Genomic DNA, 15181 nt, shown 5'->3' with positions numbered 1-15181 from the left:
TTCGAATTGGACTCTTTCCAGCTTAAGAACTACTTCCTTCCTTTGGCTAGTTGGGGTTTGCAAAGATTTTTTTATCCAATCTTTCAGAGCTTTTTTGGTGTTTTTTTATTTTTTGTTCCCACACATAACTTGGGGATCTGTAAACAGCTATCCTCTAGGCCGTTTGAACAGTTTCATAGAATCCATCTCTGCCTGCCCAGAGAGGGCTGAAGCGAAAAGGAAGAGGGCCGAGATCTTCTTCTTTTTTAATACAAATTAGAACTGGCTTGTGATCCGATGTAAGCTTGGGGAGGATCTTGGAGAAAACCATTCTATTGTCCAGCATTAATGTATTGCTGATGAGAAACCTGTCCAGCCTAGCTGAGATTTGATTTTCTCCTGATCTGTTGTTGGACTAGGTGTATTTGCCTTTTATAGGTTTGAAGTCAACTAAGTCCCACCGTAAAATCAGATTGCCCACAGTGTTGACGAAGGGGTCTCTAGAATAAATCCCTCCTCTTTTTTCTTTGGGGTCTAGAATGATATTCAGATCCCCTCCAATGACTATGTTTGTAGGATTGATCTGTTCTAAATAGTCCATTAGTGTCCTCCAACACTCTCTCTTTTCTTCATAGTGGACAGGAACATACAAATTAAAAAGAGCTTTCTATAAACAGTTTTCTATAAATTATTATTTTCAAAACAGTTTTCTATAAATAAATGGGAACCGATTAAAAAAAAACTATTTTTAATTTTACTTAATAATAATTTAATAAAAAAATTAAAATGTAAAATTTTAATTTTACAATACAATATAATATAATATAAAATTATATATATATATTAATTTGGATTTACTAAGTTTTTAGAGTGATCACATTTCTGTTTATTTTAAAAAAAGTTTATATATCAAGAGATTTGATCCCTCTTAGGGCTTGGTAAATTTGGGTTAAGATGCATTTAGGCTGGTTTAATTCCCCCCTTTAAATAGGCTATATTCCACATAAGTACGATAAATCAATACCATAGGTCATTTTTATTTTATTTTTTAGGGTTATTCTTATCTTAAAGTCCAATAGAACACATTGGTCTTAATGGACATTGTTCTACATCATCATTAACATCATTTTGTTATTTTTATTTTTATTTCTTTATTTTATTGTGACCAAGTTAAAATGTTTACATTACATCACATTAATATTTTTATTTTTATTTTTTAATTTATTTTATTTCTATTGAGCCCACAAGCTCATTTTACAACCCATGTGAAAGTGATGTGTAAGTATGTCCATCCCACTTAAAATAACAATAAAATATTATCTAAATAAAAAAGTAATGTTGGAGACAAAATGTATGCTATGCATATTTAATTAGTTGTCCATATGATACCAATTTCATATATATCTATATATAGAAAAAATGTTAAAATAAAATATTTTAATATGAATTAATATTGACTTATTTTTAAAATATATTGACATAATTTTAAATATATCAATACACATGTTAGGTAATCTCTATAACATTCAAAAATACAATTTAAACAATAAAAAATTACATTTTGTTTTTTGCACTCCAAAATAAGTGTGCCTAAAGAGTTTTGATCTCCATGGTTAAGATGGATCTTTCTATAGCCCAGTGTGAAGGCGATGTGTAAGTATGTCCGTGCTCAATTTGGCGCTGACAAGTGTCCTATTAAAATAAAAAATAAAATATTCTCTAAATAGAAAAACAATTTTAGCTATAATATTAATAATAACAAAAAGAATATGTTATGCATGTTTAATTTTGTGTAAAGTAATTAGAAGTAAACAAAATAGTGAGTAAAATGTTTAAACCTTATACTTTTCAAAAATATTTTAACACGTTATTTAAATAGATTATTTTAAGATCTATGTTAACTAACTTATGTGAATATCAACTTGATATATATCTATATATAAAAAAAATGTTAAAAGAAAATATTTTAATGTTGTGTACAAAAAATGTGCAATGTAAGTATTGAATATTTTTTTTTAATATGAATTAATATTGATGTATACTGGAAAATATATAGCATTCAAGAATACAATTTAAACAATGAAAAATTACACATTGGTTTTTGCACTCTAAAATAAGTTAGCACTTGAAAAAATTTAATGTCTCTCGGCTCTGGGTAGATCTTTGCTTAAGATGGATCTATGCTGGTTTTTATATAATTTGATGTAGTCAAAATGTTAAACATTCTGTTACAACATCTATACATTTTAATTTTACAATATCATATTAGATTTATGATGATGGTGATTAACATCCACTAAGACTAATGTGGCCTATAGAATCTTAAGAAAATAGGAGATTAATTGAGACTCTTTAATATTTTATTTCTATGATCAGAAAGAAGGGAAAGAAGCGTTTCAAGGTCACTATAGTTTTGTTGACTTAACAAGTCAAGAAGGTTGGTAGTGTGTTAGAGGTTTTGGAAATGAAAATGGATGTAGGAGCCAAACAATCCAAGAAAAAGTGTTTTTCATGTTCAACCCTCTTAGTATCACAAAGATGACAAATTCTTTCATCCAATGGTATTTTGGGAATAGACCAACCCCCAATTTCACTTAGAAGCTCATGAGAATTAGTTCTTATCTTCCCAATGTTCATATTATTCTTAACATTGGTCAAGACAAAAATGTAATTCTTGTTAGCAAGAGTGGGGTTGATCACCTCCATATAATACCTTAGCTTCTTTTTTGTTAGTGTGAAATTTCTTGGAAGGTGTACCAAAAACACTTCAATTAAGTCACTAGGTGACAAGTGGCCCTAACAATAATTTGATGGTTGCTTACGATTTAGATCTAGAATAAAAATGGAAAAACCTGCAACAAAAATATAAACGATCCAAAACAACAAACAACATTAAAGATATCCAATGCACTAACTCGAATGGAAAGGCTTTAATTGAATAAATTCTTTATTGAAAACACCTAGTGAAGGAGATCTACAAAAAGAGTCTACAAATCCCCCTCCGTGGGATGGGCCCTTTGATGCCCTTGATGCTTCAATAACCAATCTTCTCTCTCAATATGTGAAAAAACCCAAAGAATGTTAAGAACTCAAAAGAAAAGAGACGCTAATGGTGATGATAATAATGATCATGGTGAAGAATGAATGGAAAACCCTCCTATTTATAACAAAGTATTAAGTTAATCTCAGGAACAAGAATAATAAAATAATATTAACCAAATCAAGATCTAACCTTTTGAAATACTTTATTATATTTATTGGAGAGGGAAAATATATTTAAAATGCTTAAATATCTTTATTTAGAAATAATTAACAACTAAAATGATCTCTTAATTATTTTGCGAGGATTAAGAATGATGTGAAATTGAAATAATTATTAAAGAGTGATTTAACAATTATTCCAATAATGAAATAAAGAATAATAAATAAATAATGATTTATTTAATTATTCCTAGGGGATTTAGTCAAATGTGACAAGGAATAATTATTTAAACAATGATTTAATACTTATTCCTAGAGAAAATTAAATAAATAATGGTTTATCTAATTATTCTCATGGGTTTTTTTATTTAAATCAAAAAATAATTTAATAAAAGTGGTTTACTAAATTATTTTCCACAGTGAAAGTGATTTTACTATGGTAAATTTAATTCTACATAGTGTATTTCAATCCACCTAGTTAGAAATGACTAGGTGATCATTTTTTGATGATAACACTTTTCCCGTCTAGCTCCTTAACATCTCACAACTTATCCCTAATTTAGAAGTAATAGTATAATTTTTAATATTACCTTTATTCTCCAAAGTGATCTCCTGCTTTATCCCGTAATGATCAAACCAAGACTAGACATCCGTGTACCTTCCACACTTGAGTCGGAAATAATTTTTTTGTCCTTTTAATTGCGCCGAGAGGCACTCTACAACCCAGTATGGGGGTAGATCTCAAGTAAAAACGTAAACGTAAACCTATGACATAGATATCACTTAAAAACTTAAATATTAGAGTCAATATGGGGGTAGATCTCAAGTAAAAACGTAAACCTATGGTGTAAATATCATCTAAAAACTTAAACATGTAAACATAAATGTATGGGGTAGATCTCAAGTAAAAACGTAAACTTAAACATAACCTAAAAACTTAAACATGTAAATGTAAACGTAAACGCAAACGTAAACTTAATGTTATTTGAAAATTTAATCTAATGACATGGGGTAGATCTCATGTAGAAAAAAACATAAACATGTAAATGTAAATGTAAATAAAAAATCTCACTTAAAAACATAAACATGTAAATGTAAAAGTAATAAATTTAATATTATTTGAAAATTTAATATAATGAAATGGGGTAGAACTCATGTAAAAAAACATAAACATGTAAATGTAAATAAAAGATCTCACCTAAAAACATAAATATGTAAATGTAAATGTAAACATAAACTTAATGTTATTTGAAAATTTAATCTAATGAAACAGGGTAATTTCATGTAAAAAAAACATGTAAATGTAAATAAATGTTAAACGTAAATGTAATGTGAAAATTTAATCTAATTAATCTAATGCCAGCCCTAATAAAAAAACATGGCTCTCCCTAACTATATAAATAACACAAAAGGAAAGTGTCCAATTCTATTTATGAGGAAGCACAATGTGAAAATATTTTAGGATCTGTGTGAAGTGGGAAACGATTTCGGTGTGAGAAAGCATTGCGAGTGTGATAAGGATTTCTAGGTTTGATTTCTTCCTCCGTGCATTTTATTCTATGTTTGATTTCTTCCTCTGCGAATTTAATTTTTATTCAGAAAACATCAACACGACAATTTTTTTGGCATGCTCTGTTCAATTGAGAGGGTTGTCTTTATATTTTATCTTTTTTCATAATGAATTTTGGCTCGGTTGTCTTTATATTTTATCTTTTTTTCATAATGAATTTCGGCTCACAATAAACATTTTTCCTCGAGGCCTGCAAATTTGTTCGTTCAAAATGGACGAACTTTTACTTCACTCCAATTTGCCCCGATGCTTGCAAATTTGTTTATTCAAAATGGATGGATTTTAAAAGTAATCAACCAATTCCAATTTTAAATGCATAAATATAATTAATAGTTATTAGTTTACCAAACATTGCATAAAGATAGGAAAAAACAAAAACAAAAAACAAAAATATTGTTGACTTGAGCTTAAAAGTTCATCGTTTAATATAATTATTTGTAGACCATGGGCCAAATAATTAAGTAATAATGTTTAATGCAAATACCATGAGCCAAAATACCATAGGCGAAATAATTAATTGAAAAAAAACCATGAGCCAAATAATTAATTGAAAAAAAAAACCATAGGCCAAATAATTAATTGAAAAAAACAGTGTTAAACATTACTATGAAACTTATGGGCCAAATACCATTTAATGCAATGCTTAATATAATTATTGGTAGATGAGCATATATTCAAACATTAAATGTTTGTGTTTAATATAATTATTGGTAGACTAGCCTAAATTCAAACATAAAATGTTTTTGTTTAATATAATTAGTGGTAGACGAGCCTAGATTCAAACATTAAATGTTTGTGTTTCATTCTTGGCATTCCGGCAAAAATTAATGTTGATGTTTCATTCATATAATATAAAACATCCACATCAAACATTGACAATTGTGTTCCCTTGGGCCAAAAGTTAACATATATATCTTTGGATTGTTTCTCATTATATATAACTTGAGTCTTAAAGGACTTCCTTTATGGTAGTTGAAATTTTGGTCATTTAAAATTTTAATAGTGTTTTGATAAATACATTTACAATTTTTTTAAAGTGTGAGTGACATGATTATTATGTTAATAACTAGCCTAGATCCATCTTAACTTCGGATCTATCAAGCGCTGAGAGGGATCAAATCTCTCAATGTGCAAACCTCTTTTTTGAGTGCAAAACTTGAGGAAATGTTTGCACCTCGAGAGATTTGATTTGTCACACCCCCAGGCCTACCGTAGTCTTTCAACCGTACTTGGCGAGGTGCGGCACCACCGAACACTTTCTTTTCACCAATACTTATGTTCATGGACTACGCCTAACCATTAGCCTATTTAGTTTGTTTTTCGCAACCAAATATTATTATGTTTCCTTTATTCCAATGAACACCCATACACATTCATTATCATCAACAATTATACATGAAGAACACAATTGCACACTATAAAGGGAGGGGCAACTCCCTGAACAATGAATGTGCCCGAATTCAATATATTATATAACTTTACAATGTTTACAATGCTTTACAAGTATACTTGGGAAACACCAAGTTTCATACTTAGCCAATTTTACAAAGGCAACACCTTCGTATGCCAACCAAGTTCCTTGCCCGAGTTGGGCGGGCGCGCCCTCACACGAGCTGGCAACCGTACTCCTCAACCGAACTTCGTTTACTGCTACATGACGGGCGGGCGACCTCACCCGAGTCACTTGTTCTCCTTCGTTTCACCTGGCGGCGACCTCACCCAAGTCTCCACCGCATACACTTGCACGACGGGCGGGCAACCTACCCGAGTCACCACTCGTGCTTCCACTGAACGGCGGGCACCTTCACCCGTGCCCTCGCCTTTCAACCAAGTCCACATGCTATCTCCGTGTGGTGCTGCCCAAGGGCAGGCGCATTAGAACTGCGCCTCCTTGCTGCAGCTATACACTTCCCCTTCGCACTTTTACTTGTCCACCTAAAGACTTCGTTCAAATGAATGCCTTTCTCCCCATCACGCACGCCTATACATATGCTTCATGGGGCAGTTGTGCCACCCTTGGCCGACCTGCGTTTTATGTTCAACCAACGCCTTTGTTTGCTACTTCGCTTGGTCGGTCCATCGACCAACGCCCGGACTTGCAACCCGTTTGATGAATGCTCAGCTCGTTCACTATAAATGTATATGACTCGCTCTAATCACTTTCGCACGCGCTCAAGTGTTTCGCTCTATCGTTTGGTTAACTCGTCCAGCTCGTGCGCTCGTTTGCCTTAGCTAACTCGTCGCATTTCGTGTGGCAATCGTGCCTTGGACCGCAGGTCCTTACATGATCCCTCTCGATGCTGCAAAATAACAAATGGTTTAGTAAATGGGGTATTTGCTTGAACGCATGTCCCATAAACAACAAAGAGATAAAAGCTTTTGTTATGGAAAAATTCCACAAGCGTACTTGGGATAAGGAGCTAGAAAGAAAGAAAAAGTACTATATTGAAGTGTTTAATCCCACTCATAGTCATCAACCAAAAGCATACATAGAGGCCAATATCTCTTGGGGAGCCAAAATTCTTATTGCTCAGTTAAGGGCTAATTCTCATCAACTCTGTTGTGAAACAGGGCGCTGGAAAAGGGCAAAGGAGGTGTGGGAGTAAAAAGTATGCATTTTTTGTTCTTCCGGAAAAGTGGAAACAAAAAACATTTCATTTTGGAATGTGAGGCCTTCAAAGACAACAAGGAAAGTTATGCAGATATGTTGGCAACTAGCTCTTGGGATAATCTATTTAGCGAGGGGTTTGTCGAGAAATTGAGAGCATTTATTTTGAAGCTTTACAGAAAAATGACCAAACACATCAAGCATATGAAGAAGCAATCTAACCCATAAACTATCTTTAGCTTTATAGACATTAAAATAATTTCTTTTTTTCTTTCTTTTTATATATAATCAATAAATTCCAAACATTATAACCAAAAACCTACAAACATTTTTATATACATCGTTAATAAACATTCCCAAAAAAAAACACCTATCTACCCATGCAATCTCACGCGATCCCATTATTTTCTTATATCTAAAGTTAACACCATTGGAAACAACAACCATGCTACCTTGTATAACAATGACCAAGTAACAAACGATGTGTACTCATTAACTTTTTCTTTCCGAGGCTTTTTGATAAAGTCACCAACCTAATCGATTTTCAACACTAATTCCTCACCAAAAAAACCCTCCAAAATCGAGGTTCATAAACCGCATGGCCACAAACAAAATTAATTTAACCATTAAAATCGAGGTTCATAAACCGCACGGCCACAAACAAAATTGATTTAACCATTAAAATCGAAGTAAACCGCATCCCCATAAACAAAGTTAATTTAACCATTAAAATCGAGGTTCATAAACCGCATGGCCACAAACAAGATTAATTTAACAATTAATCAAACAACTGTTTTTAATTGAGAACATATGGGTGAGACGTCACGATGAAAGAGATGTTCAATCCTCTGCGATTTAATATTAATATTAATAATAAAATAATAGCTTAATATATATATGTAAATACATTTTACTTATGTTCGAACTATGCATATTTGTTTTCGACCGGCTTAGACTGTGGCATCCGGTCAGGCAGCGGTATTACTTAAGGGTTCTCTGACAGGTTATTACAGCAGAGAAACTCTCGCGACTACTGTTGGATATCACTTCTGTTGTTATTGATCGAGATCTCATCTTCCGTCCCATCCCATGGCTACGGAAACTTTGATCGTCATTTCCATTTTAATTGCATTGGGTTCTGCTTCAGCTGACAGTAAAAGTAAGTTTGTTTGTCCTCTCATTCAATAATCTGGATCTGGATCTGTTAGCTCTGATGAAAAGTATGCTTGTTTGCTTGATTCGTTTGAGATGCTCAAGCCAATGTGTATCCCACAATATGGTATTTTGTTTGTTTGTATGTGCTGCGTAATATTAGATGGTAGCAGAGTATTCTCTGAGCTTGAGTTTTTAGGTAGCAAGCTGTGGGAATGCACTTTCAGGTGATGAAAGCACAATGTGTGTAGTTAGTTGGACACATTGTGCAATGTATGTAGTTAATTTGAGAAAATGAGAGTGATTGATGTCAAAACTAAAGATAATCAGTTGCCATTGTTGATTAAAAGTTGTAGAACTTGAACCCAGCGCTGCACAATTTGACCCTCATTCTCTCCCCTTGGAAGCTAGACTAGCATAGACTCACTAAGCTTGGGTCTGATACGCACTTCGAGGAAGCTAGAGGTTGGACATATCTAAGTCTAATAATTAATACATGCATTTATCTGAATTCGACATATCGATCTTGTAGCTTCTCAACCTTGATATGTATATCAAAACAGGGTCCAGGTTTAGATGGATCTGTGCTAGTGTTTTTAATGCACTGTTATATAGATCTCCACCCTCTAAGTTTAGATGGGCTTGTGCTAATGCAATATTCAATGCATCAGATGCATTGTCTAGATCAAATGCTCTATTAGATGGAAACCCACCCACCCAAGCTGCAGAGTACCTCGGTTCTCTCTCTCGGTGCAATGATTATTATATTCGGGGTTTATTCAATGGTTCATGACCATATATAAGATTCAGGTGTATGAGAAGCCTCAGATCTAGAATCTCTACCCATCTTGTTCAGTTTGATCTACACTCGGAGTTTTTGCTGCCTGAACCCTTAAACAGATTCTGTAAGACTGGTGTGCTTGACACTGTAGAGGAGCGCATCTTATAAGCAACTCTTAACATTGTATTTTTTTCGTCTCTTTACGGACCAGATTGGCCTGTTGGGAGTATCAATATTTTGATGTTTTTAGCAATGTTACTATATAGCTTCTCTGTTAATAGATACACTTATTCATGACTCGTTCTCCTTTTATGATGTTTTACTTTGTAATAGATTAGTAATCATTCTCACAGCACATTCTCTTCATGTGTTTTACTTTGTAGATGTAGTAGTCATTCCCACAGAACATTCTATTTATGTGCTGTTTCAGTCCACAGGTAAAAGGTTATGAGTTCCATCTTCATTTGGAACTGTTGCATTTTTTATTATACATCTCTATCTACAGGAAAAATCCCCATAAGTATCAAAGGTTTGGGTACCTGACCAATATGGGATTTGGTGTTTTGGTTAAGGTTATATGTAGAAATAAGAAGTTATGAATTATGAGCTCCATTATCTGTTTAGCTATTTTAAATTAATCTGCAATATATGATTGCCGTCAGCGATCTTGTGTTGCAAATACTAGGGATTTGGTGTTTTGGTTAAGGTTATATGTAGAAATAAGAAGTTATGAATTATGAGCTCCATTATCTGTTTAGCTATTTTAAATTACTCTGCAATGTATGATTGCTGTCGGCGATCTTGTGTTGCAAATACTAGTTATATTCTGCTCATTGCAGGAGGCTCACATCTTTACTCTCACCCTTGTTTTTCTTGCAAAACTTGCAAATCCTTTATCCCACCAGGTTGATGTAGTCATGGCTAATCTTGTACTGAAAATTATGTGAACCAGTTCTTATTCTGCTGATGTTCATTTTTTCTTCCAGCCAAAGACCAAGTATGAAGTGTGTTATCAAGCTTGAGTTGATTTAAGGATGCCCACCTTACAAGGCTAGCTAATGCTAGATTCTTTCTTTTATTTCTCTAGGCACCTACTACAGTTATGTTTTCAACTGCTGTACACTGTTGTAATGTCGCCTAGTAGTGCCAAATGATAAATAAATGTCCACTTTGTTAGAATGTTAGTTGCTGATTTTTAAGAAAGTTTACTTAGCAAACATAAATAGATAATGCTTTGTTTGTAATATTTGGAGTATAAATCTTTGCATTTTGTTTGTAGTTATCATGTCTTTTTGGAAAATACTATCCACAACCATTTGGTCACTATGACCTTGAAAATATTTAAATTCTGACCAACCTGGTTAAAGCAGATACTCTTTATCTGTTGGCCTCCGCACTTGGAACATTCTCTTGGACCTTTTAAATGCTGCCTTTAGAAAGTAAATCTCAAAGTACAACAAACATTGCTCTTGAAATGAAGAACGATATTTTGCCCTGAACTTGGAAATATAAACGATTAAAACTTTAAATAATATGTTATGAATCTATTCAAAAACAACTTGTTCATTTGTGCATATTCTATCCTCCTTTGCATTGCACATGTAACATTATGCCCTAAACTTGGAAATATAAGCTATTAAAACTTTAAATAATATGTTCAAAAACAGCTTGTTCATATGTACATATTCTATCCTTCTTTGCATTGAACATGTAACATTAGAGGAGGAAATCCATGTTCTTAACCATTGAGCCCGCCTAATTTATACATTTATACCACTTTTAATGGTAGGCTGTGATCAGTCCTCATTCAAAATAAATATGAGTGTTTCATAATATCGATGGTGTATATAATAAGTCTGTGGAGTGGCCATTCTGTAATATGAAAATGATCCAGGTCCCTCATTCCAATCCTAGTCCAGCTTTTGAAAGGCCGTCTGCTATGTTGTTCATGTCCTTGAATGTGTGAGACAAAGAGATGTGTGAAAACTGACATCTGCAATTGTATATCAGCATAAAGGGACTACAAGGTGAAATTTCTTATTTGAATCTCTTTTATAATCCATTTGATGGCCCAGAGATAATCACAAAAAGTTTGAATTTGCTGGACCCCATACTTTTGGGCTAGCTGAAAAAGTAATTTAAGTGCCATGAGTTCACAAAAGTTATTAGTTTCTTGGAAAATACCTGCTTTGAAGGATATATGGTGAATGGACAAGACGTATTAAACTCCTTTGCACCTCTTTGGAAGATTCCCTTGCAAAGCTCCATCAAAGTATGTCCAAGGAAGAGCCTTGCTTATTATGTCTTCTCTGGATTGTTTTTCAACCTCCTACAGGTAAGCATTTATGCTATCAAGAAATTGAATCGCACATTTGAGTAGGGTCCCCTTTCCTTCAAATAAGATCAGATTTCTAGCTACCCACACTCCCCAGGCTATGTTGAGGAGAAGGACTTTGATCTTCTTGGTGCCCCTTTTGGAATACCAAGATCTGAAGGCTGCTTCTATATCTACTTCCTCTCATGAATTTTTCAGTTCCATCATACTTCTTTCTAAACCACTTTAGTAAAGGGATGGGTCATAATTAGATGTTCAGTTTGTATAAGACTATAAGCTGCACCAACCTGGGTCATTAAAGTTGTTTCTCCGAAGAACCTCCCTTATAGGAACCTTATTGTTTAAAATTAAAGACTTTATTTTTGAAAGGACACTTTAATTTCCGGATAGTCCTCTACCACCAAGCCTACTATCCCTGCAGACCTTTCTCAGTGAGTGCTAGACACATATGTTCCCATGGGATTGAGTAACCAAATAACTGATTATCATCTGCTTGAATTTTGATATTGCTATCTCTTAAAACCTCTATATAGCCCTTTTAATCTTTAGCAAATTCCTCTCCCAATCCCAGCTCCTCCGTCAAGAGCCATTGTTGTTTCCAATTTGTCGATCTCTCTGAGTGTACAATTTGTCTAATCATGTAAAATCCTTTACTTCTAAGATCTTGAACCAGCTGAGGAGGTAATCTATCCAAATCTTTACTGCCTATCCAAGGATCAAGGCCAATTTGAATTTCTTATCCTCTGCCCACTTTCCAAATCAGCTAATTACCCACCAAATGAAAGAATGAATTCACAACTTTCAAATGATTGAGGCATTTATGTGGTTGTTTATCTGAGTTTCTTACACAATCTTCCATTGTAGCTTGGGGCAGTAGATTTTGCATTGATTAATTGAACCCACAGTCTTTTTTCCTATAAAATCCTCTAAACAATTTTTGGAGCTAGATTTTTCGAGAAGAAAAAGGGATTTTTAGCCTCCATCCTCCACTAGGATTTGGAACACCCAACCTTTTCAATGAAGTCAATATAAAACCTTTATTTTTTTGGTCTCCTGATCAAATAAATTTGTAGCACAGTTTCCTAATGGTCTCCCACAGTGCACACACCCTTTGGAACCCACACCAGTCAAATCCAATATACTAGTGTTTTTTCTAATACACTTTAACAAGAGCCAGTCTGCCCCTTCAAGAGAGCCATTTGATTGCACCAGGTATTTAATCACTTTTCCGCCTTAGCCATCGACCATTGTCAATCACCGCTTTTCTACAAATTGTGTTTGGAGTGGAAACCCAAGTACTTTAATCTCCTGTCTATTAAAATGGATCTGTGTCAGAAACAGTTTTTTTTTGGTTTAATTATTACATTAAACATAATATTTCATTTTTTTTCATTTTAGTATATTAAGGGTATTCATCATCATGACACATCCCAATAAGGTTGCAAAGTGCAAATATTCACTTGTCAGGCGGTTTTGTGAGAATTTGCAATCCATTTTTTTTTAAATTTATTAGCTTTACCCAAATACAACACATCCAACTGGGCTGTAAAATGCACCTAGCTTTTATAGGTACTATAATTTACTTATCATTCATCTCTCATGTAAGTGGTTTTACAAGTTCTTCAACATTTTTCTCTTTTTCATTTAATATATTAGTGTTACGCAGTATTATACACATCCCTCTGGTTTCTCTGGGTGTAATTATTCACTTGTCTCGCATATCTCATCTAGGCAGTTTTATATCTAGTAAATCAGTGATTACAAATTTGTTACAATCCATGATGGAGAAGTTTTTATGGCGGTGAGATCTGTATCACAGTTGCTAAACCGTACTGGTTTCCTAATTGGAATTAACCTAGAGTCTCTAATGCTATATTGATCCACATCAGTCAGATAGTTCTGTATAAAAATGCAATGCTTGTTAGTTGTCACATGAGAAAATTCTTGATAATAAAGCAGTAGACGGAGGGCATAAATTTGGATACCTTCCTGCATTGTATTGCAAATATTTGGTTGGCTTATATGAATTTGGCTTTTGATTATAGACTATATACATTCATCCAAAGTTTATACTGAAACCATGTTTGTAATTTGGTACTGGCCAGATAACCCTGCTGATGATCTAGTGAGTGTGATAAACCAGAATCGGACTGCACACAAATCATCAAGCCTTGCTGACAACCCAGGCTTAGCATGCATGGCCTTACAGTACATCAAAGCCTATGATGGCAACTGTGATGAAGTTGGTGGCTCTAAAGCAAAAAAGCCTGCAGAATCAGATTTTGCCCAAACATTTGCACCCAATTGTGGTGTGGAGGTTTCAACATTAGGTCAGATATCAGGCCGCCTATTGGCGTGTCAATCAAAGTATGCAGAACCTGCAGAAGCATTCTCTAATGTTCTCATTGAAAATGATAAAAGCCTCTCTATTCTATATAATAAGAACCATACTGAGGTTGGAGTTGGCATTCAAGGAACTGATGGAGGGGGTCCATACTTTTGGTGTGTGCTATTTAGTAACGGAAATCCAAAAACTTCCTTCAAACTCCAAGGAGGTACAGCCATAAAACAGAGGCCCGGATGTTACAGTGGAACCAACGACTCGTGCAGTGCTGCAACAAGGTCCAGGCAGTTGTCCTCTCTTATAGGGTTGTTTCTTCTTTCTTTTGTAGTTGCTTCAATTTTTGTGTACTGAACAATCTTGGTTGTTCCAGATTAAAATGCTTGTGTTTTAAGATTGCTTCAAGTAATCATTATTTGGAGCTATTCTATGTAATGCTACATTCTTTTCAAATTGGCAATGATTCTAGCATTATTTTTATTATATGGCAGATTGTAGTTTCATCTAGTTTATGATATTTTATGAAGTTACACTACAATCATTTGGCCTTCAAAAACGAGGTGCTCCACAGCTATGGTGGGGGTGTTCCTAGTTACCCGTTGCTTCATGCTGAAACATTTTGTGTAATATATTAAAATTTTTAGCATACATTCTTCTTATTCTTGCATTTGTAAAGTATTATTCGAGGTTTATTTTTACTAAATTGATATTAAGATGGATTTATGAGAAATGAAAGTATGGTCAGTTTACTAAATTTTACAAAATGTCATAATTTTGAAACACTTTTGTATTGAAATTCTTAGTCTTAATGATGAACCACAACCACATTGGGTGGTTCGTAGACTCAAAATTTTTAATGTGATTTTTATGGAAATAATTTCAATACAAAATATGGATCACAGAAACCTGAATTCAGAAACAAATTATATTGTTGAGATATTAAAAAAAAATATTTTATTTTTTGTTAAAGAATCACTTGATGCACCTTATGGTGTGTTGTCTTTAGAAATTAGTCTAGATGCATTTTAACTCCAAATCTATTAAATGTAGAAAAAGATATGATGTTAAGATGAATATAAAAGATATGATATTAAGATAAATATAGGTTGATTCCAATGATAAGTAGCTGCTTCAACACTTCAAAGTTTAAAGTTTAAACGATCATCATTATGTATATATATTTGGAATTTGGTTTGCATTATGCTATTACTCAA

At 33.5% G+C, this 15181-nt stretch overlaps 1 protein-coding gene across 1 annotated transcript; it reads left to right on the top strand.

The window, feature by feature from the left end:
- Window positions 1-8283: 8283 nt before the first annotated feature.
- LOC149256050 (uncharacterized) lies at window positions 8284-14450 on the top strand. The gene is made up of 2 exons (XM_089460651.1): window positions 8284-8517; window positions 13732-14450. Exons 1-2 carry the CDS (start codon window positions 8448-8450, stop codon window positions 14319-14321), a joined length of 660 nt encoding a protein of 219 aa, XP_089316777.1. The 5' UTR covers window positions 8284-8447; the 3' UTR covers window positions 14322-14450.
- The last annotated feature ends 731 nt before the right edge of the window (window positions 14451-15181 follow it).

This window comes from Pinus tabuliformis, chromosome 7, assembly GCF_031772625.1.
Source record: "Pinus tabuliformis cultivar Carrire ecotype Pingquan chromosome 7, CPIR1, whole genome shotgun sequence".
Taxonomy (NCBI): domain Eukaryota; kingdom Viridiplantae; phylum Streptophyta; class Pinopsida; order Pinales; family Pinaceae; genus Pinus; species Pinus tabuliformis.
The sequence above is the reverse complement of the archived record's forward strand: the minus strand, read 5'-3'. Positions and strand labels throughout refer to the sequence as shown.